At 39.6% G+C, this 23831-nt stretch overlaps 1 protein-coding gene across 3 annotated transcripts in view; it reads right to left on the reverse strand.

The window, feature by feature from the left end:
• Positions 1-23831, reverse strand: part of LOC111841508 (protein kinase C-binding protein NELL1) — a 214173-nt gene that overhangs the window by 72421 nt on the left and 117921 nt on the right. For all 3 annotated transcript variants that reach the window (XM_023807322.2, XM_023807314.2, XM_023807305.2), the window contains one exon: positions 19686-19811. In XM_023807322.2, the coding sequence (XP_023663090.2) occupies positions 19686-19811 (126 nt within the window). The remainder of the gene's footprint in view (positions 1-19685; positions 19812-23831) is intronic.

The following is a 23831-nucleotide window of genomic DNA, read 5'->3' on the forward strand; positions in this document are numbered from 1 at the left end:
GTTCCAAAAAAGTGCTTGTAATCCAAAGCACTCGTATATGAAAGCAAATTTTCCCATAAGAAATACTGGAAACTCAGATGACAAAAATATTCATATGAAAATGATTCATACAAAATATAAAGTAAAAATACGTAAAACAAATTAACCTGCACTTTACCTTTGAAAAGAATTGTGGCTGGTGTGAGGGAGATGAGAGAGAGGAGAGGAGGAGGGCTATTTTGTAGGACGACTTTCACTACAACTTACGGAATCACTGCTATCTGTTGGCTTTTTCTTTTTGTGCGATGTTAACAAGGAACCTATCCAATGACAGCTGCTTTTGCCTCCTTTTGAGGATTTCGTGGAAATGTGACATTGCATTGCTGTTAAACAGATTCATCGCTTGCACTGTTACAGCCTTATTCGGGTGGTGCTTTTCTACTAAATTTTGACTATATGAGTGAGGCACGCCGACTGACACTGAGCATGGGAAACGATTACCCACAAACCCGCAGTGAGAGAGATAAGAACCACTGGCTCAGTCGTGATCACATGACGCTCCGCATACAGCATATACGTAATACTCATATTGCAAGACCTCGCTCGTTTATCAAGTTAACATTTATTTAAAAATTTTGCTCGTCTTGCAAAACACTTGCAGACCAAGTTATTCGCAATCCAAGGTTTTACTGTATTTCACTAGTGTTCCCTGATATCTCCTGGTGTAGTTAGCCCTCAGTGTTTGTTACTGTTTCCTAGTCTCCAGTGCTTGTTAACTGTAATATACCCCACCTGTTCCTTGTTGCACTGAGCCTTTACTGATTGGTTGATTGGTTATGGTTCTCACCTGTCCAGCATTGTGACTTGTTAAATAGTGTATTTAAGTGCCAGCTTTTGTTCTGTTCCTCACTGTTTGATTGTAGCTGTTGCCCTGTGCTATATGATTGTTAATTGTAGTTGTGATAGTTATTGCTTTTAGATATTGTAGTTTTCCTGTGTCCTCCCTGCCATTAGCATTGTTTTTCCCGGTGTTGCTCCCTGCCTTAGTTGCTGTTTTGCCAGTTTAGTTTGTCCCCTTGTAATCCCTTTGTTTTCTGTTTCTCCATTTCTGTTTGTTTCATCAATAAAATCTTGTTTTGTTGCAGCTGCTACATGGATCCCTCCGCCATAACATCCCCATGCTAGCTCCTTCTCTTTCTCTGACAGGCCTTCTGGTGAACCTGCGAAACAAGTCCTATTTGTTTTTTTTCTACTACATCAAGAAAACTACCAACTCATTCTCAGAAAAGTTCCCATATGCATACTTTATTTATTAATAGCAAAATATTGTTGCAAATTGACAGTATAAGCATATTATGTAAAATATATTACAAACAGAGGTAATATATGTCTCTTCACAGTTTCCATTTCTGTAACACGTTCTCTTATTGAGTGGTTCGACGAGGATTATGTGGCAATTATATGCCCGTATATGGATAATTGAGGGAGTTTATTTATTTAAATTAGTCTTGCCTTGCACTGGCAGTCAAATTTAAAATACACTAGATTTATCAATGTTCCTTTCATACAGCTGTTCGTATGCATTACTGATAAATGCCAATTTGCCTCTGTGTACCAGAAATTCATAAGCACACATTTACAAACTGTTCTATTCACACTTTGATAAATAAGACCCAGGATCACTCTATTTGTTAAGGCAAATTCATACTTCACTTTTCCGCATACGCTTGTGGTTGCAGACGAGTGGACGTGACTTTAAATTTTGTCATCATGGGTCGGCTGTGGAGTTAGAGCCCAGATTGTTTTGTCTAGCGGAATCCTTGCACATCCGTGTGCATCAACCGTGCATGTGCAAGATAATTGATTAGGTATTTCTAGTAGGGGGCAGCATGAACTTTCAGAGATCAGTGAGTGGCTATATGAGGACGGTCGGAGGTACCTGCAGATCTAATTTTTCATAGTGTCCAGCAGGGGTGTAACAAAATTTCATGCCACGAAATTTAGCAATTCAACTACATTTCCATACGCATCATGCGAAATTTCTTCTACCGTCCAAACGTCAGATTGAAATTACATTTGTTAGAAATTTCGTGAAGTGTATCGAATTGTGAGCTGAGTACATCGTTATACCCCTACTGCCCAGACAATATACTGAGGTATATGGAATTTTAAAAAGCAGTACTATTCCCGCATTTTTAAATCCTAGCAATAAAATTTACTGAGCAGGGTTGGGGGGCTAATTTTGTCATAAGGATTTCAACATACTTTGGTATGCCATACTACTTGTACTTCCCAAGCCTAGATTAATAGCTTTAAAACTGTTGATAAAAGCTTACCCGTTAACCTTCACTGTCCTCTCCTGCTCTGGTGGAATATCAATATCATGACCATCCACATCTACAACCAAATGTAGTATGAACACAAGCTGCCACGCACAAGATCGTTCACAGTCTGAAATTGCATGTGGAAAAGTTAAATATGAAGTGGTCTTTATTATTACTGTATTTACTCTATTTGATTTTTCATGGGTCATATTACCACTTCACAAAATCATTATATGGATGGAAATGTACACCCTCCCCCCCCCCCGTTTAGACCTCAGATCAATCCAAAATTGAAACTGCACTACAGAGGGCAGCAAAATTGAAACTGCAAGACATAGGGCAGCCAAGAGCAAAAACAAAGTCTGCAGCAGCTACTTTGTGAACACAGCCATCTGTCATGTAAACTTATTCTGTAAATCATTTTGCAAACTTCCCAGGTAAATTGTGTAGGCCAGTGATTCTAAAATTGTGGGGCACAATATGATTTTCTGAATATTATATATTGTATAATAGAGTTTATATTATTTTTTTCATAGGCAGCCTCCCTGTTTGACAAATGTTATCAGTAGTAGTCCTTGTTGATTTGTGGACGAGGAATTGGTATTGCCTAATGTAAGTGAAAGCTAAAAGTTAAAAATACTTTTGTACTGTACATGCTGTTCTTGTTGATTGCAGCTAATCCCTTGTATATACTGTAAATAAGAATATTCACATTTTGCTCAGTTTGAATCAAAAGACTCATATATTATGCAGATGCTCCATATTGAAAAACAAAATGCTGTGTACCATTTTGAATCTATATGGGAGGCAAACTGTCTCATGTTTTCTCAATTTAGTATTTCATGGGCACATTGCACTACAGCGCGATTCGGTATAAGGTCAAAAGTCTTTGTGTAGCTGAACAGTTAAAACATTGTGCTAAAAACCTTGAGGGTTCAAATCTGATGGAGTACAAATTAATTGTTCCAGATAAAAGTATCAAATAAGTGAGTTAAATATACATCCTATGCATTGGGGTGGGGGACAAAACAAATGTCTGTGGCCCCTCTGGGAATCTTTTATTACTATTATGTCAGAGAAATACTTTCCAATATTTTAACCACAAAAGAGCTCTAAACGATTAAATCACTAATCTGCAGGATAGTAAGAGTCATATAATTGAAAATGAAATTGATATAGTTTAATGATTTGCCTGGGTATTCACTGTAGAGGACATGAATAACACACCTACTCTTATTACTAATCCAGGGTCGTCTATATATGTACAACTGAAGCTGATGTGCTACAAAGCCTAGCTAAGTTCAAAATAAATAAATCACAGGGCCCTGATGGCATCCTATCTGTAGTTTTAACAGAGATGAGGGATATTATTTGCCAACCTTTGACTTTACTATTTCAGAAATCCTTATTTGCTGGCTGGTGTAGCATCTTCTGATTGGAAGCATGGTAATATAATGCCCATATTCAAAAAAGAGGATAGAAGTAATCCATGAAACTATGGGCCAATTAGTTTAACTTGAATAAATGGCAAAGTAATGGAAGCTATAATCCAAGCGAAAATGGTAGATTACCTGGATTCAAATAACATTCTGAGGCACAGCCAACATGGAATTAGGAGAGGTTGATCTTGTTTAACTAATCTACTTGCATTCTTTGAGGAAGCTTTCCCTTATGAGGACCGAAAAAATGTCCCACAAGGTCAAAATAACAGGTTGAAAGCAGCTGGCCAGAGGAAGAAGAAGCGAAGAGATCGGAGACTGGAGGACGAGCTGGTAATCTTCCTGGGGGCTGTCTCCATTTCCGCTTCTTCCCCCGCTGTAAATCGAGATGGGCCACTCCCGAATTTAAACCCGGCAGTGTTCGCATCGGAAGCCACTGCCGCCACCCTGGAGGGTTAGCCTGTGGCTTCGCTACCAGTACCAGCAGCACACCCCTTTTCTGGGATGTGCCTGGTTCTTAAAGGGGCCAGATCTGTATGGGATACCAACCCGTGGGTCCCCAAGGTCCTTAAAGGGGTAACACCGGCTACTGAGGCACAAACCCCGGCTCCATTCCCTGTGGTTCCTGTGCTAGTGGTTCCTGCTTTGCCCCCTGTGACTCCTGCTCTTGTGGTTCTTGCTGCTCTCGAGGTTCCCCCCCAGTCCCTGTCCCCGAGGAAGTCCCCGACTGTCAGACCCCAGCTCCTCTCTCCTTGGTGGAGGAGCTTGAGTGGGACCCCTCCAGGTAAGTGACTCCACCACCACAGCAGGGCAGATCCCGGCCAGGTCCCCACCTCTCGGTCTCCCAGAAAGGGAGGGGACACCTGTGCCGGGGTCGGGTCCCGCCTACCCTGCTCCCTGGCTTGCCCTCGATCTCCATGGCTGTGGCTCGAGGGGCACCTGCAGGTCCTCTGGCTCCTGCTCGGTGGTTGGCTGCAGTTCCCCGGGCCCCTTGCTCAGCGGTCGCCTGCAGGTCCCCCTCCAATGCCTCGTCGGTTGCCTTCAACACCTTGTCAGTCGCCTGGGGGGATTCCCCCGCTTCGACTCGTTGGTCGCCTGCGGGTTCCCCCGCTCCAACTCGTCGGTCGCCTGCGGGTCCTCCCGCTCCGACTCATCGGTCGACTGCGCCTTTTCCAGCTGTGGCTGTGCTGTTGCCTGCTACGGCTTCGCCTCCCTCCTCGCCTTCGCCGAGGTCCCCTTCACCTTCCTCCTTACCTCCTCTGGTGCCCCCTTGTTACCTTTGTGCTTGTTCTTTGTGTCTGTCCTGTTAATGGTCTTGTTTTGTTTTCCAGGTCCTGTGTCCCCAGTCTCGTCTCTTCGTTCCCCTTAGGTGTGCATGCCTTTTGGGGGGGGGGGGGGGGGGGGGGGTTCTGTCACACCCGGCATGTCCGATCCTCCAGTGTGTCACGCCCCCTCGTTAACCTTGTGTGGAATCCCTACATTTATTAGCTGTTCCTTGGGGGAACATGGTGGCACAGGCGGTAGCGCTATCGTTTTGCAACCGGAAGGTTGCAGGTTCAGAGCCCTGGTTCCTCCTAACCCCATCAAAGTGTCCTTGAGCAAGACACTGAACCCTAAATTGCTCCCGGTGTGCAGGTTGGCACCTTGCATGGCAGCCTTCACCATCAGTGTATGAATGTGTGTATGAATGGGTGAATGTGAGGCATAAATTGTATAGCGCTTAGAGTACTCGTAGGAGTAGAAAGCGCTATTTAAATGCAGTCCATTTACCATTTGTTTCCTGCCATTAGTCTTGTGTATTTTAGTCCGCATTTGAGTATGTTTCCCCAGACCAGTCATTGACGTTACGTGTGTTTCCTGTGCCCCTGGAAGGATTGATTCCTAATAAACCTCTCATTCCTTGATCCTGCGACTCAAGTTCCTGGTTCCGTGCACATGTTGGTCGTGACAGCTGTGTTCTTGCCTGTCCTTTGCCTAGCAGACTTTCATCCACGTCCATATCTTCAGCCACACAATGTACCAAAACCATGGGTCACCTACCTTTTTGAAACTGAGAGCTACTTCACGGGTACTGAGCCATACCACGAGTTACCAGTTTGATACACTCTTCTTAAATAACAAATTTGCTCAGTTTAAAACATGTTTAAATGCTTTTTTACAAATTGTCATTTTCAAATCTATATAAATGCAAATAGAACAGGATAAAATCTAAATTTTAGACGCTGTTCACTGATGAGTTGTGCCATTCTTAGAACAGATCTGCGGGTGATTCGTGGTCCTTGGGGGTCCTATATTTGAAATCAATGTGCAATGCTGCTTCAATTTTAGGGAAATCTATTTAAAAATTAGATAAGCTCCAGTATGTCACCCTTATAAAGTACCTGCAAATTTTGAAAATGATATGTAAAATACTTTTAGAGTTACTGTGTTTACAAGACCAGGTGTCTTCTATAGCTGCTGTTTCCTTCCTTTGCTGCCAAACAGCCCTGCTGCTTCATTTTTGGGAAATTTGTCTGAAAATGAAACCAGGTGTAGATATTCATCCATAAATTGTTTGTGAAGCAGTAATATGATCCATTCACTTAGCATATTCACTGAGTCGTTTGCTTTTACCCTTCCCTTTGCTGCCACGTTTGAAAAAGATCCATCAAATAGTTTTTAAGATATTGGTGGAGACAGTGGCAGTAAACCGGTGCTAAACAGAGAGCCATGGTTCAGGGCAAAATACAGTGACCAAGCGTGAGCCAACAGAAGACCAGACATATTGAGGTGTGCAAAACATAACATGCAAACATGTACTGTAAACAACCTACAGTAATAGATCACAGATACTGATTTTATATGCAGGAATATTGAATTGGGAGTTATCATCTTAATGGGATTAAGTGTTAAACCTGCATTTTTTGCTATTACCATGCGATGCTGCTTCAATTTTGGGGCAATCTGTCTCAAAATTTAACCAGTTCCAGGTTGTCACCCATACAATGCCTCAAATGCTTTTTGAGTTACTGTCTTACACGGATCAAATGTCAAAACATACCCTTTTTTGCTACCGCTGTGCAGCACTGCTTCAATATGGGGGCGATCTGTCTCAAAATTTTATCAGTTTTAGTTCCTCACCCATTCAGTGCTTGTGCAAAGACCTTTCAAACAGTTTCTGAGTTATCGCCTTACATACCAAAGCCTCAGCAGTGTCGGTAGACCAGTGTTAAACCCATATGTTTCCTCTTAAGTCTGATGAATACAGTTGATATCAGTTACATGTTTGCAGTTTAGGCCAGGATGAGAAAAGAAAATATGGAAAAAAAGGAAAAATATTTTTGGAAAAATCATATTCACTTATAAACACAGTTCTGTTTTAGGGAGAAAAAATTATTTGAAAGGGACAGAGATTTGCCTTCAAACCTGCCTTGTGAAAACAGAGCCAATCATGTGCACCATGGCAACAACCCAAACTGTTTAGAAACAACAAAACGAATCGATTTTCCATGGACACCCACTTCCACATGACTGCCAGCTTTCAGCTAATTAAAGATAGCTTTTTCTCCTATATAACTCACTTGTGCATTTAACATACTTAACATTGCTTTGTTCTGTAGAAATTGAAAAAAGTATTCTATTAGCTATTGTAGCTGTTCCATTTCCTTCATTAATTCACCAAACCACCATTGAAATGTGCTGGACTGAAAGGTTAAAACTTGCATAGACTTCTAATTATCTCTTGCATTTTAATCAAAGCCTCCTTGAGGACTGGTTAATGCCATTTTCAGTGGAACGATGAATGTCAGCTGCACTTCAATAGACAAGGAGGCTTGGGAAAAATGCCTTTCGACATAACAGAACCCTTTCAGGACCTTGTATGACAGCTGTGATGCTATAGATATTCGCCTGTATTTATTTGGGAAATACGTTTTTAGAGCTGTCAAAACCTTCACACCTTATTTTTCTTTAAGACTACCCAGGTTAACAATCTAATTGACACTGATTAAAAATATGGACAAATTCTTTTTATATAATTTTTTCTTGACATGTCTTTGTTTTTCATTCTCCCACATTCAACCAGTGTTCAAAATTTCCAGCATAGTGTCATATAATTTATTATGAAAAAGAAACATATGAAAAGTGATCTCTTCCCTCTGATTTCTCTGATTTACACAAAGGTATCTAGGTCAATTGGATATCATACAACTGACAATGATTAAAACAGCATCAGAACTGTATAAAGAGTTTATGTTCGCACAAAATCTATGATGCCCTAAAATGGAATGAATTGACAGCTGCTCCCATTTAGATTCAACATCAGTACTCTTATCTGTGCTAATGTCTTGTAGCATCGCATATTTACTTATGAAGCAGTATGCAAGGTGTGCAAGCAAGATCATTTCAATTAACCTAAAAATAAACCCAGAAAATGTGGCCTGGAAATTATTTTGCGTAATGTAATGTTTGTTATTAATGTATATTAAAGTGGTTAAGAGTATACTTGCATGCTGCTTATGAATGTTCTATGAATGTATTATAAATTAATTATGAAGGTGCACTGAATGGTTTATGAATGCATAATGAATGCATTATGAAGGTGCACTTAATGTAAAGCGTTACCTTTTGTTAAATATGTTCATTAGTATGTAGTTCATAGTAAATGCTTAAGAAATCTGGCCCATTTTGGAGAATTCTGTCATCACACCATTTTCTCTTCCAGCCACCAGTAGGCATCTACCAGTGGGTGTGTGGCCGGTATAGGGCAGGGATATTTGATACACTTATTTATGAAAGCCACCGAGGGAACAGTTCCCAGCAAAGCCTCATTATAACCTCTGCTAAGGCTGTGATCCTGCTCTGGATATACTGTATCGCGTGTGGGTTTGCGTGGTCTAAGCTTTGCATTATGCCTTCTTCACAAGATGTTTTACAACGGAGTTCAGCGGTACTGCTTCTCTGACAATACTGTATGTCTCTTTGATGGAGTATGTGTAGCTGCCATATGTAGCTGACACCTTAGATCTTTGCTTTGGCAGTGTTCTTCATTCAAACTGTCACCTGCCCTCAGCTCTTAAATACACTTGGGTGGAACAGCAGGAGACATAAGCAAAGGCAGTCAGCTTTCAGAATTACTCGTCCTGCCCTTTTGTCAGCATGCTTAGAAAGTTTAGATTACTGGTAATGCTTTCCATTAAGTGCACCTTTATAATGCATTCATTATGCATTCATAGAACATTCATAAGCAGCATGCAAGTACACCTTAACATCCTAACATCCCTTAACATACTTTAATATACATTAATAAGAAACATTTCATGATTATACAATTATAATGTTTGTTATTATATAATGCTTGTTATTAATGTACATTACAGCTGTTAAGGGATGTTAGGATGTTAAGGTACAGTATACATATATGATGTTTATGAATGTTTTATGAATACTTAAGGAATACATAATGAAGGTGCACTGAACATTTTAAGAATGCAATATAAAAGCATTTTGAAGGTGCAGTTAATGTAAAGTGTTACCTAACAAAATGTGTGCAATATATGGTTCAGAAGGCAGGCTGGATATCCTTACCTGCCCTTTCCTATCTCAACCTTATAATACAGTGGCATTTATTATCGGGGGGCACGAATAAGTGAGTCATTTAGTAGGAAGCTACCCTTCAATTGGGGTGGTTTGTGGTTCTCCATGTTAGGATGCTGCGACTGCACTCGGAAAGTTGTCAGTTCAAATCCTGTGGGCGACACAGTGATTTCATCATTGGGCCCTAGAGCAACCCCAGTTGCTCCAAGTACTGTCTTATCCTACTCTCTCAACTGTATGTCACGTTGGATAAAAGCGTCTACTAAATAAAAGTGAAATGTGAAGGCCAAAAGATGTGTTTTAAACAAATGATATGAAGGACTGAAGTGCTGCTCCGAACAAGTATGATTAACATACTTAAGAGTTGAAAATGAGGCAATTTCTGACAAAGATGGCAAAGAATAGCAGTAAAAGCTCCCTTGAGACGGCTCTTAAACCAATTACAATCTGGTTTATAATCAAATGAAAGATGCCAGACAATCTACAGCAATAATCCTAACCACTGTGCTGAGTGGAAAGAGGGAGGATGATTTCACTAACTAGACAGGTTGAAACGAAACTTCAAAAGTTGGATGGTCAAATTCACAAGACCTAGAACATTACATTTATTTTTTTAACAGATGCTATTATCCAAAGTGATGCACAACTTAGAAAAGAGGATCAGAAAACCCCAGGAGCAACTTTGGTTGAGGGCTTTGCCCAAAGGCCCGATGGTGAGATTACACAGCAACCATCCAGTCATGTGCACATTTTCCCACATTAATACATTAATGAATTAGTTAGAAATAATTAGGAACCAAAATACACAGTCCCCCTGTTGGGGGGTGGTAAATAATAAGTAGATAAATAAAAATACTTACATGTGGTGATGGCGCTATTGACAATGTGTAACAACAGCTGAGTAGCCGACAAAGCCAAAGGGAAGTAAGAGAGAAGCCACCTGCCCTCTCGCAATGACAGGCAATGAGGCATGCAGTAAGTCCCCTACATGAAACACCTAAATGGGCAGGTGCACTCAGAAGCCCAAAGTAATTATTAAAGCCCTTTTCCAACAGAGTTACAAATCCGCACTGCAGCCAATGAAAGGAACGAAACAAAAGAGCATTTCAGTGAGGAGGTAATAACATTGAAATTTGTCCTATTTGCTGGGGACTTAAAAATAGAAAATTAAAAAGGACTGAAAACTATCTACATATCTCAGCAGAATGCACATGTATATTCATGTTGCTAAAATTGGTTATTACCATATTGCTTTACATTGCAGGTTATTCAAAATTGCTTAAGTGACTGGGAAATTCCCTAAACTGACTAGAAGTGAATTTCCCAAAGCCTTCTTAACGCTATGTCGTTAGTAAGCTCTATGTTACAACATACAACTTACGAATGACTTAGCGGCTAGACGGCTTTGGGAAACTCACCCTAGATACTTTTACTAGAACACCCAAAACACTCCTTTCACCATTCTAGCAAGATTATTGCCTTTAACAATGAAATGAAAATGACAACAAAAGCATTTTGTTAATTAACATTAAAATGACACAAGAAAATTAAACATAAATTAAAACCACAAACCTCGAAACTAACTGAAATGCATAGAAATGAAAACTTGTGGTTCTATTTTAACTTCTATTTTTGAGTTTAAAAGCCTGCTTACAGGCTACCGGTCCCTCCTTCAAATAATGGCAAGTGTACCCTATAATAAGCATGTCAAATAGGTAAAATTACATATGCCCTCGTAAGATTATATTAGGGATGGGTGATACTACTGAAAATGACAAAAATCCCAATGACAAAAAATATCACTATTTGCTGATATTCATTAATAAGGTATTGGCGTTGATATTGACTTTACTACAGTAATGGAAATTATTGCATTGGACGATCAGTCACTTTCTGTAATGGAAGACAAGGGATTTCATCGGCTTATTTACAACTTAGAAGAGGTCACAAAATACTAGCCTTGCGACATGTTTATAATTTAATATTAAATCTGGCTGCCCGATGGATCTTTCGTTTTCCACAGAATAAAAAACAATGCAAGATCATTTCGCTGATCTGATCTGTGCTGGGAAGCTCGGCAAATTTAATTTCCGGCAACTGTAAGAGTGAGCATGCACCTATCTGAGCAAACCACAAAATATGTATCCGTAAGCTCACTGCCCCCCCCCCCCCCCCCCGCCCCCAACAAAGACTTGACCCCCATCATCCCCCATTAAATATTTGTCAGCTTGATCACTGAGGATAACAAGCAGGTAAATTGCCGGCCTGTATACTGCCAGTCGCTGCTAGACTTCACTGTCTGCTACTTGAACAGATGGACCCTGCTACAACACGACTGTTTGAAATATACTTGTGGCTGTGCTCTACGGCAGCGGTACTCAACTGCCATCCGGAATGAAACACAATGTTATCCAGACCGTGTGATCAACCACCAGCCCAGCCCCTCACACTTGGTCAGTAAAATCTACCAATGGCTTCTGAAACTGGACTAAAATTAACATTGCCAAAAACTAATACAACTAAACTGAAATTAAACTGGGAAGGAAATGATCAGGGCAAAAGTATTACAATAAAAACTAATTTTAAGAAATGGAAGTTAAATTACCTTGCATGGTAAAGGAATATTACTCAATTGACAGTACTGTGCAAAACTTTTAGGCAGTTAATGAAGGAAATGATGTTTAAATAATTTTCATGTTAATGTAAAACTGTGATATTGTGTTTAAGTGTGTCAGCTTAGCCATTACAAAACCAGTAATTGTAGCAACCATGAAAAAGTATTTTTTACTCCACCACTATCCCACATTGTTTGAGTAACCAATACCTCATCAAGTTATTTCAGTACAGGTAAGTAAGTTAATTAGTAGCTGGTGGTGAAACTGAATGAATACATGGAATGGCTGAGGTAGCCCTCATGAGAGGTTTGCAACCAAAGCAGAATTATTCGAGCTGTCCAACCAGATATCTGTCGCAACCTACGGGATGAAGGACTCGACGGCAGGCATTGTGGAGAAACAAAAGGGGCTTTATTGAACTCGATAAACAGAGGCTAGAAAGAAACAGGATCACAACGGATCAAGAAACAGGACTGGAACCAAGGAGGGCAAACGCGACAGGAAGGTTCAACATCCATGACTGGACTGGAGTCGACGAGACAAACGGGTAATACAAGGACTGGGGTAACAAGCACCAGGCGTGGCGCATCAGGGCCAGGTTAGGGTTAGGGTTAGGATTAGGGTTAGGATTAGGGTTAGGGTTAGGATTAGGGTTAGGATTAGGATTAGGGTTAGGATTAGGGTTAGGGTTAGGGAGGAGACAGGCCTGCAGGATGTGATAATATCAGTAAGCTTTTGGATAACAAAAGAAATTGCTGTTTATTTTTTTTACTGTTACTGTTCATTTGCATATTTTCTTATATTAAATTATGTTTTTTCTGAGCCAACATACACTTGCTATCCATAAAAATAGCCTTAAACATTTTCTTTGACTGCCTAAGACTTTTGCACAGTACTATATATCTAATTTTAGCATTATGAAATTGCAAGCAGAGAATTAACCCTGGAGGCAGCAGCAAGTGAAGCAAAGCCAAACTCCAAGAAAATGACGACAAATACATCATCATATATGCAAAGAAACAGAGAAGATAACCAGCTCAGCACTGGCTCAGCCTTTAACTCTTTCATTGTCGCCGCCTAGTGGTTCGGACGCATACGTCCAAATTTTCAATAACAAAAAAAAATGACGTTCAATAAAAGAAACAAATGTATCAAATCAACCAAAAACGGCTTGTTACACTACAAAAAACCTTTCAGATAATATCTGTAGAAAGTTGCGCAATTTTTGTGCCATGGTTTTTTTGTAACAAGTAAAAATAAAATGACCATGGTAGCCATCTTTAAACGGGTCGAGTGTCGGGAAGTAAAATATAAGTGTTAATAAAATGAAAACTAAGCACTTCAAACTATTTCTTTCACGGCCAATACTTCATAAACCGTCACAGTATTAAGACAAAACACGCATTTTTCCATAAATATGACTGTAATGCTCTCAAATAGCTTGCTCACTCATCGCGGAAAAATGTCAGTCGGCATTCTGTACATTCGTGCAATGTTTTTTATCTTCGGAGTTTTAGAAGAAAACCAATGAATAAAATGACAAAGTTACCCTCGTTTGAAAGCTTGATCTCTTATGTACATAAATCAATCACTGTAATCCTTCATTGTCAAGTATTTTTTCAGATATATGCTCTGCTTCCCTGCTAGCACATTATTTTTTACGCACTGAACCTTTGCCCATGGTTATGTTTCACCATAATAAACTTTTTACATGAACATCAAATTACAGTGTCATTTGCTTCATCCAATAGAGGTGTGTCTAAGGTTTGCAAAATGGTATGGGATGTGCTGATTGGGCATTGTTTTTCGCGCTGGGGACATGAATGCGCAACTTATTATCTGCAGGTGCAGTATTTGTGGGAGTGTCTCGATTACGCATTGCGCACGTAGTCTCCGTGAGTTTACCCAGTTATTTTCGGACAACAACTTTTTTGACTGAAGAAAAATGGCTCGGATGACTTTCACTGTTGAGAAAGCACAGAAGATGATTTTGAAGAGTGGTTCGGGGGAAGAAAGTGTCGCTTTTATCCATTTATTCGATGGAGGAGGACGCTTTTTTGCGCGGAGAGGATGCAACGCTCGACATAAGTACATTTATTTACAGTTTATTCTTTTATTCTATAGATTTTTATAATTCCGTGATTCAGTAAATTACAATTAACATTTGCTTTGGTAACACTTGTATTGTGGTACATTGGGAAAAGTTCCGCATCGCCTTTGTCAAGCTTTGAAGTGTGCAAAGTAATGCAGCGCTTTTGGCTTTCACTTGGGCAAAGTTACGCGGGGCTTTGTTTGGGCAAAGTTATGCGGGGCACTTGTCGGCCTTGTTTGAGCAAAGTTATGTACAGTACTTGTCGGCTTTGTTTGGGCAACATTATGTACGGTACTTGTCGGCTTTGTTTGGGCAAAGTTATGCGGGGCACTTGTCGGCTTTGTTTGGGCAAAGTTATGCGGGGCACTTGTCGGGCTTTGTTTGGGCACAGTTATGCAGGGCACTTGTCGGGCTTTGTTTGGGCACAGTTATGCAGGGTTAGGGTTAGAAACAAAATGTTTCTTATGACCCATAAGTGGTAATGCATTTAGAAAGAAAGACGCTATCCCAAAACACTGCTAGTTACACTATTGCCATTTTGGATAAGTTTCAGATTAGTTTAGGTTAGGTTTTGGATAGGAAAGGCTCCCAGTTGCACCATTTGCTCTTTCCTCCGTAAAACCTGTTGGGCTGCATCAAATGATATGAAATTGGGCACACATGTAGAAAACAAGTTTGGGAACCAGATTTTTAAAATTGGACCTATTCCATCATGTAGTTTTTGAAATATTTACAAAAATCCAAGACACAAAGACAGGTTTTTGTATTTTTCCAGCTGTTTTTGTTATATTCGCATGTCCATAAATTATACACAGGTTATTCATTTCGTTATTGAACTTCCTACAATCAATTGTAAAGGGGTCAACTTTGATTTTAGGTATCAGGCATGTGTCTGTGACTTTTATATCTGAAGTTATAAGGTAATTATTCCAAAGAGGGAAGAAATGCCCCCCCATGCAAGGGGCCCCTGGTGCCCTCCATAGAGTTAATAACTAAGATCTAAACAGCTGCTGATAATTACCAAGTTCTCTTTCAAGTATGAAACCCACTACAGGAAGGTCAATTAAACCCAAGAGGACAATTCCAGCCAATCAAAACCCCCAGGCTATCCACCATTCAGGCTAAATTTAGACACCCAACCCTCACAATGGAATAACGTTTAAAAAGTCATAATACTCCATAGTTATACTGAACGTTATAATCAAATTGTTTCTGAAAAGAAGGTGATGTACAATCTTTGAGAGAACCAGAAGCAATTGTATTTGGTCACTTTTTTTGTTTATATTAAAGGTTCTGCCAGCTAGTGAAATATATTTTGAGTGCTGCTAAAACGCAGATTGAGAGTGGGGAATTGTGATAGTTATGTGTCACCAATCAACAATAAAATAAAAACAGGAGAAACAGAGACAGTGGCAATAGTAGATGTATAAATGAGCATAAGAGTGAAATATGAAAAAAGTAGTATTAGGTACTCAATGCAATTCTGCTGCTAAAGAACTGAAGTAGAAGTGGAATTTTAGAAGCAGAATATTTCAGTTTCAGATTCCAAATGACTCCCAGGTAATGATATTCATTTATTTCACCTGTAACGGCACCAAATGGGTGTGTTGTCAAGCATGCGCTTGTCGTGTTCCGCTTCGGAATTCTGTGATATGACGGAATGCTGCGGTATAGTGCTGATGAAAAACAATGGGTGAGCAAAGCCTTGGCCAAGTTCATCACAAGCTGCTAAACAGGTTGTTTACACGCTACTGATTAAGCTGCTCGGGAGACAAGAGCCTCTTGAAAGACTGACGCATCACAGTCTGCAGGCTTTGTATCTTGAAGATGTACTGAGACAGGGACTACACACAGTCTTTGTTAAGAAAGCAATAAAAATGGATGATGCCTCAGTGCAAAAAAAAGTACTACATATACTATTTTAAATGTATAAGTTTATAGAAAACTATTTCTATAATAGAAAAATGAATTAAGTATTTAATTACATGCTTTTTAAATCCACATGAAATTATTTTTGAACTTAAAATTCTTGAACAAGCATTTGTCAGACCGGCGCCTTTATTCAGGCGTGAGCCTGTATATAAATAAACTGTAGAAATACTATTTGAAATCAGAGTACTTTGCATCTGAACGCTGGACAGAATTTTTTTAATTTACCAGTCCAAATAAGGACACTAATATTATGTAAAAAGATTTGTGTAATTTTCTCTCTCATTGTAGATCACTACCAAGATTTTTCATAAATAAATTAACTGAAGCATAACATGCAAACGTTAAGATGAATCTGTAGATGTTAAACATGTAGGAAACTGCGATTGCTGGTTTGTATTTCTTAGATGTTCATAGACAGTTGTAATATAGGAGTTGCTTGGTGTATATTTAAGGAATAACATATGAGAAGGAGTGCAGTTGTACTACAATATATCACAACTGTGCTGCGGTTGTAGCCACAAGGCCGCAGGACTTTTATACAACAGTTCATCAAGTAGCTTTTATAAGTTCCCACCGGCCATCTGTTGACTGTTGCCAAGCAACACAAACACTCGCTCCCAACTACTTTGCATCATATAATAATTTGCAAAATATATTCAAATTTTATTGCAGAACTGAGGCCCATTTACCAAAAGCTTCTGTTAGCAACTTAGATAGCTGGAACCGTTCAGTTGCATGGTTCCAAATGTGTAAGTCACTAACAAAAAGAGGAAATATGCTTTAGGGAAACTCAGCCCCGCTCTGCTTTTATTTTTTAATTTTGCATCACAACTTCGCATCTTCCGTTTTCAAATGAAATAAGAACACGTATGTAAATTGCATCACTTGAAATATAGATGTGTTTTTAGTGCAAAAGCTAATATTTTATGTAAAATATTTTTAGCAAATACAATCCATATTATTTTAAGCTGTTTTACGACATGTATTTTGAGAAACATAATAAGATAAATAAAACAATTACTTTGTAGTCTTACACTTGCAAAAAGTATCAAAAAGGTAGTGAAAAATGCTAAAAGATCAATCTAGTTATCAACAGTTCACATATACACTCAGTGACAAAAAAAAGTTAAGCACCCAGACGGAGTGGTGGAAATGAAAGCAATCTACACGTGGTGGAAGGTCATGTGACTGTATCATAATTATTATAATATCAGATCAAACGGAAAACAGAGTTGGCAGTATGGGCACACTGCTGGTATCATGTCAGTAGGGTGTGGCACCCCCTCCCCCCCAGGGCCTGGATACATGCAGTGTTATGGTATGAAGGGAGTCGTCCAGCCGTTGTATCCTCTCCTGCGGAAAGTCGGCCCACAGCTTTTGTAAGTGGTCCTCGAGATCCTGCAGATTGGCACTGGGGCTGAGTTGACATCCAAGTTCATCCCACACATGTTAAATTGGGGAAAGATCGGAGGACCTGGCTGGCCATTGGAGGACCTCAGTTGTCCATAGACACATGTGCCATGTGTGGACGGCCATTGTCTTCTTGAAAGACTGTACCAGGGTGCTGTCTCAAGAGGGATAAGACGTGCGGACGCAGGATGTCACTGATGTAGCGCTGTGCTGTCAGGGTCCCCCGAATCACTACCAGAGATGACCTGAAGTCGTACCCTATGGCTCCCCACACCATGATGTCATACCCTATGGCTCCCCACACCATGATGTCATACCCTATGGCTCCCACACCATGATGTCATACCCTACGGCTCCCCACACCATGATGTCATACCCTATGGCTCCCACACCATGATGCCGGGAGTAACGCTGGTGTGTCTCTCCACAACATTGGCAGGATTGGTCCTCTCCCCTTGGGGCCACCATACATGCACACGACGGTCATCCATGGTATTGCAGAACCGAGGTTCATTGCTGAACATGGTACTATGTCACTCGTCATCAGCCCATACCTCCCAGTTACAGCACCACTCCAAACACAGCCATGTCTGCGCTGGTTTTAACGGCAGCCTATGCATGGGATGGTGAACCCATAGTCCGGCTGATGCCAGTCGTCGAGACATGGTGCGAGATGACACAGGATGTTGTAGAGAGTCCAATACCTGTATCTGCATGGCAGGTGCAGATGTCACGGGGTTCTGTAATGCTTGGTGCACAGTACGACGATCCTCCCTTGGTATTATCTGTCTGAGGCGACCGGAATCTTCATGACATATGTGGGTGCCCTCACATGCCCATTGGTTGTGTCGCCCATCAGGCGACTGTGACATCTATATGCCGGGCAATTCCACAATACGACCACCCGGCCTCATGAAATCCCATAATGCAACCCCTTTCAAACTCCGTTAGGTGCTGGTAATGCTGTCTAATGCGTCTACGAGGCATCCTCTGTGCCTGGTGACTAGACGTGCCAGCACCTTGCAAACTGAATCATTTACATACCCATCGCTGGTCTGCACGTGTACCAAATTACATCCAAGTTGGACCAATACTTTTGGGTTTAAGTAACGGTTTTTAGATACATAAAGAGGAGTGATGTGAAATGTCTGACCCACTACATGCATTTGACCAGTATAGAAGATAAGGCCATTGGATGAAAATCATTACATTCTATAGACCCTGCTTGCTTTGGCGAAGGTCTAATAATTGACACTTTCCCTCCATTAAGGACCATATGAGTGTTCAATAAAAGTGAAATAATCTGGTTAAAGTCCCCTTCAGAGAGTCAGAGCACAGCTTTAAGACATGGCTACGTAAGCATGTGGCTCAGACGGCTAATCCTCTCTTCCATGATCAAAAGGTAGCTAGTTTGAACCCAGCTGTGACAGAATAGTCCAATGTCTGTGGGCCCTTGAGCAAAGTCCTTAGCCTCTGGCTGCACAGGCACCACTGCAGATGGCTGCCCTTTGCTGCCAAGCTTGCTCTCACCTATGTATGTCTTAGAGAGCAAGATGTAGTAGCTGAAAAGAGATTTTCCCCACTGGGATCAATGAAGTATTATTGTTATTAATCCATTAGGTACCAGTGCTTTGTTAGGTCTAATCCATGCAAGACAACTGGCATCCTCTTTCTCTGTTGGCTGGATTGTAGGATTTGTGGGGACATTAGCATAGATAAAACTAATCTTGCATATCTAAAATCAAGGGTGTCAAATCTTCCTGAAACTTCATCAATAAAATATCCAGTTGCAGAAGATTCATAGGAACATTTCTTAAATTGCCAAAATACCAGCATTATTATCAGATTATTATAGCATGATTAAATATTAAAGCCCCCCTAGTCTTTGATTCATAGCTACTTGTGTGCTCACACAAGAGTTAAAAAAGTTGCAAATCCCTCTTCTACACTAAACAACTTTCATAGTTTCACAAGTAATTATATTTTTAACTATTTAATTTTCTCTGGAATGCATCCAAGCTTTACAGTTTTATATCATTCCCAAAGAGAATCATTAGCAGTCAGAATTAATTTTGCTATTCTCTTCCCAGATTAGTCTCTTCCCTGATTAATTTAATATGATAATCTTATACCAATACAAACAAACAAAATGTAACATTTGTAGTATAGGTAAATGGTTAATTTTACTGCACATTGCATAGCACTGCTCTGCAATTTGCACACAAGAACAGAGGTATTGCTATATACTGTACAGGTATTGACTGTTATAACATAAGAAATCATATTATTCACATTCTGTCATACGCGCTCGCTCTCCTACCTGTGCAGGAGTAGTCGTCGACCTTAATGAAGCCAGGCAGGCAGTCACAGCGATAGGTGCCAGGGAGGTTCACACACACAGTGTTGGCATGGCAGTAGTGCATCTGTGTGGAGCACTCATCAATATCTGGGGAAAGAAGCAGATGCAACAATCAGTCCCGTTTTACCATTTGCACTGAGTTACTGTAAGATATAGGGGCCTCTTAAACAACAGAAAGCAGTACTGGTGATACTGTTGAGTATCACAACGGTGCGGAATTTTCTCTTTAAAATATTTCAGGTGTAGTATTTCAAAATGCAAAAATAAAACAGCAAGAATTATTTTGTTCCAAAGTTATACAGTTACACACATTGTACACATTTTTTTCTATAAATCAAACATTATTGCTACATTTCTCTCCGTACTTTAATACTTAGAAAATTATTGCAAAGATGCTGAGAGGGGAGTATGCATCTAACTCTTCTTCTTACTTTACAAATACTGATGACTCATGTCCCAACCGTATTATCTGTCACTCACACATTTCCAGAACACATTTATACAATAAATTAAAAATACTTTAAGTATGATTAAAAAAATCAATTCTGCTGCATGTCACTAGTGAACTTCCTGTACAAAAAGGTTTGGAGTGTGATCAAATGGGGACACAGCTGCCATGGTGATGCACAGGATATGTAGAATAATGACACGGATATTCAAGGAGACTTCAAAACCAATAAATCATATAAAACAAGAACAAAATTTGTGAAAAATCCAAAAGAAAATGTTAAGAAATACAACACTAACAGTGAAACTGTTGCTCAATTATAAAGCACTTTAATTTTCACCACAAGTCTGAGCTATTGCACCAAGAGAAATTTTCAAGCCATCAAAGTAGCCTGCTATTACTGCCAATAACACAAAAGTACCATAATGAATACAGTGGCTGTAATTCACTTGTCTTTTTTAAAGCCAAATATGTCCAAATTGTGCGCAAATAAATAGGCTGCATGATTTTGACAGCTTGTTAATCCTGCTCTACCTGGATGACTCAGCCCTAATTTACTGGGCTATTGAACGTCTGAAGGACTACTGAAGGACCAGTGATGGCAGGATGCTGTTTGACAAGCTCCTGGACCGTGTAACATATGGAGCAAACCTCCGCAGACCACACTGCCTCCTTTCATGAAGAATACTCCCCTGAGTCAGAAGCCGTGTTTGTTCCTCAGAGGAGCATCAGGGGAACAGAACACAAGCATGCGTGCATGTGCAGTACAAATCAAGGCCGTACAAACATGATGAAATATGATTTAACTGAAGATAATTAATGACCTTTCATACATTTTCCGCTGTTAATGTAGCTTGAAAGTGAGCCATATAATATATTTCATATCACACCCAATTCCACATGCATTAAGAGAAGTGGCTGGACATTGAGAATAAAAGGTTACAGCATCCATAAAAAGCAATCTAGAAAAGACTAGATGCATTTTTCCTTTCATTTTGTAGTGATGGGAGGACTCTTCTTAGAGTGCATCCCCAAGTTTAAAATTAACGGGTGCTCTTCAACTTTACCATATGCCATTTATTTCTGTGCACATATTTTACCTGACTGCAGAATGTCTGCATGCAACAAAGAAATCAGAAGCTTCTTATACATTGTCTTGCGTGTGCTGTTTCTTTTTAATGTTAATAAATAAGAACGGGAAAGGGACCCCTCCAAAGGTGACAGTGTACTGAATGTACAGTGTATATCCATAAATATATTACTGAGAGGGGACTGACCACAATAAAAACAACTTTCTGGCAGCTGTCTCTTCAATGTCAAATTCTGTTGTGATATTAATCCCATCTCTCTGTGCATTTCTGACACTGAGCATACAGTGCCAGATAAAGATTTCTGACAGAGCGGTAGACTGTCATTTCAAACTATGACAATTAATTTCTCTAGGTTGTTTCTGTCTGACATTTTATTTATTTCCTGGGAGATAGAGGGTATAAACAAAAGAGCTGTGAAGCAGATAAAAAGAACTGGAAAAAAACTTTCTAAAAATAAGTAAAAATGTTGGCATATGATTAAGGGGAGCCCTATTCAAATGATAAACTCGGTCTAAGAAAATATAAGCTCAGCTGCCACTGAACAAACTGTTTAAATTGTTTTTTTTTCCCCCAAGTCATCTGAAACTAATTAAAGCAAGCAGCTACTTGAGACTGAACACAAGTGAAAAAGTATATACCATCAACTGTGGAATATGGAAACAAATAACCACAAGGCCTATTAGAGCAGACCGTGTGGTTGTGGTCATGCTGCATCAATCTGAGGTCTGCATCCATACTATGAAATACTGCTACTGACTTGTCACCAAGATCCTTAATCTGCAAATCTCCAGAGATAAATTCACCACAGGACCACAAAACCTTTTTGGAGACACTTCTATTGATGTCATTGAGGACCTCAATGGACATCCATGCCCTTCTGCCCTGGTGTGTGTTAACATGATGAGTTAAAGTAGATTATTTTAATTCTCATGAGAGCAGTTCTCTCGCATTTATCTAAATGAGAAAATGCTATTTTCTATTTGTAGGACTCCTGACCAGGGTTTAAAATAATGGTAATGCTTTACATTATATAATGCCTTTACAGTATAATGCATTAGTAGAACATTCAGTGCACCTTCATAATGCATTCACAGAACATTTATAAGCAGCACGTAAGTATCCCTTAACATTCTAACATTTAACAGTTGTCATATAGCAGAAATCCCGATGTGAAATTTATGACTTTTAAAAACTTTATTAACACCACTCCAAGCCAAATTTAAGACCAAACTATAAATGGAAAAATGCTTTACCAGAATCAATACACCTAATCAAGTTTGTATTTTAAAAAATGGTGTAACAATTGACGTGTGAATAAGAAATCTTTAAAATCTTTACTTGATGTGTGAATGAGAAAACTTTACAGTGTGACAATCAAGGCATGGGGGCCTCAATTATGAGAATTTTGAAGAGCAATGCCATATTCATCAACAGCAACAGATAACCATAAGCATAGAATTATGAAAAAACAGTCACATACAGTATGTTTGTAGGTAGAATGGCAGAAACTTGTTTAAGGTGGCTTAAAGGCAAGTGATTATTCAGTCCATTGTTTTAGTAATGGTAAATACATAGTATGATTTCACACATATGGTGGGAACCGTCCATTCATTTCTACAGGAAAAACCCTAATTCCAACATGGAGAACCTTAACTCCTACCCAGCCCTAACCCAGTAACGCGTGGTGAGGTTCATGGCTGGTGAGGGAGATATGAACCCAAAAGAGTAGCTTATTCACTATTCAATTGGCAGCATGCACAATGACTGCTGGTTATGTTTCATATCTTATCAGCATTCTTTACACACACGTAGGTAAGGTACATATTTGGCTAACATTATGTTTATAGCGGCGAGAGAGAGCGGAGAGAGCGCATCTTCTCTGCATCCTCCACATGTTCTAAATTTGCAATTGCACAATTCATACTCATTCATTGCAAATTAAAGTATAGAGTGATGTACAAAAAAAAAAGGATTTCAAGAACACATATTTAAAAGCTTTTAATTCTGAATCCGATCTTTCATGTTTGCTGAGACTTCTTGGTAAATTCTTCATGTCACAATATCTCGTGTTAGTCCAGACATTGTCACAGGTTGAGAACAAAAAGCACAAAAAGTCGAGAAGGCAGTTTCCTGTCCTGAAGGACCACTGTGTAGGACATAGAGCTGGGCAGTATGAGAAAAAATTTATATCACGGTATTTTTCAAAGTTATATCAGTGGTATTTTTTTTCAAGTATGACTGGGCGTTTACCACATTTTACAGGACATATTTATGTTTTACGCTTTTGCATTGTTCCCACATTAACTATTATTTTATTATTAGCCATTGCACCTATCCGCTACCTTAATGATAACATACGGCTAATGTATTTGCTGGCTAACTGCTTATAGATAAATGGTGAATGTTAAGGTGTGTGATGGCCAAGTTAACAATAATGGGTATCTACTCAGATACTTATTTTTTATATCGATTACTATCTGAGAATCGATTTTTGACAACCCTAGTGTCTCATTATTTTCAACTACAGCATCAGCCATATCTTCCATTTCTGGTCTCAATTATAAAACT

Source organism: Paramormyrops kingsleyae, chromosome 11, assembly GCF_048594095.1.
Source record: "Paramormyrops kingsleyae isolate MSU_618 chromosome 11, PKINGS_0.4, whole genome shotgun sequence".
Classification (NCBI taxonomy): domain Eukaryota; kingdom Metazoa; phylum Chordata; class Actinopteri; order Osteoglossiformes; family Mormyridae; genus Paramormyrops; species Paramormyrops kingsleyae.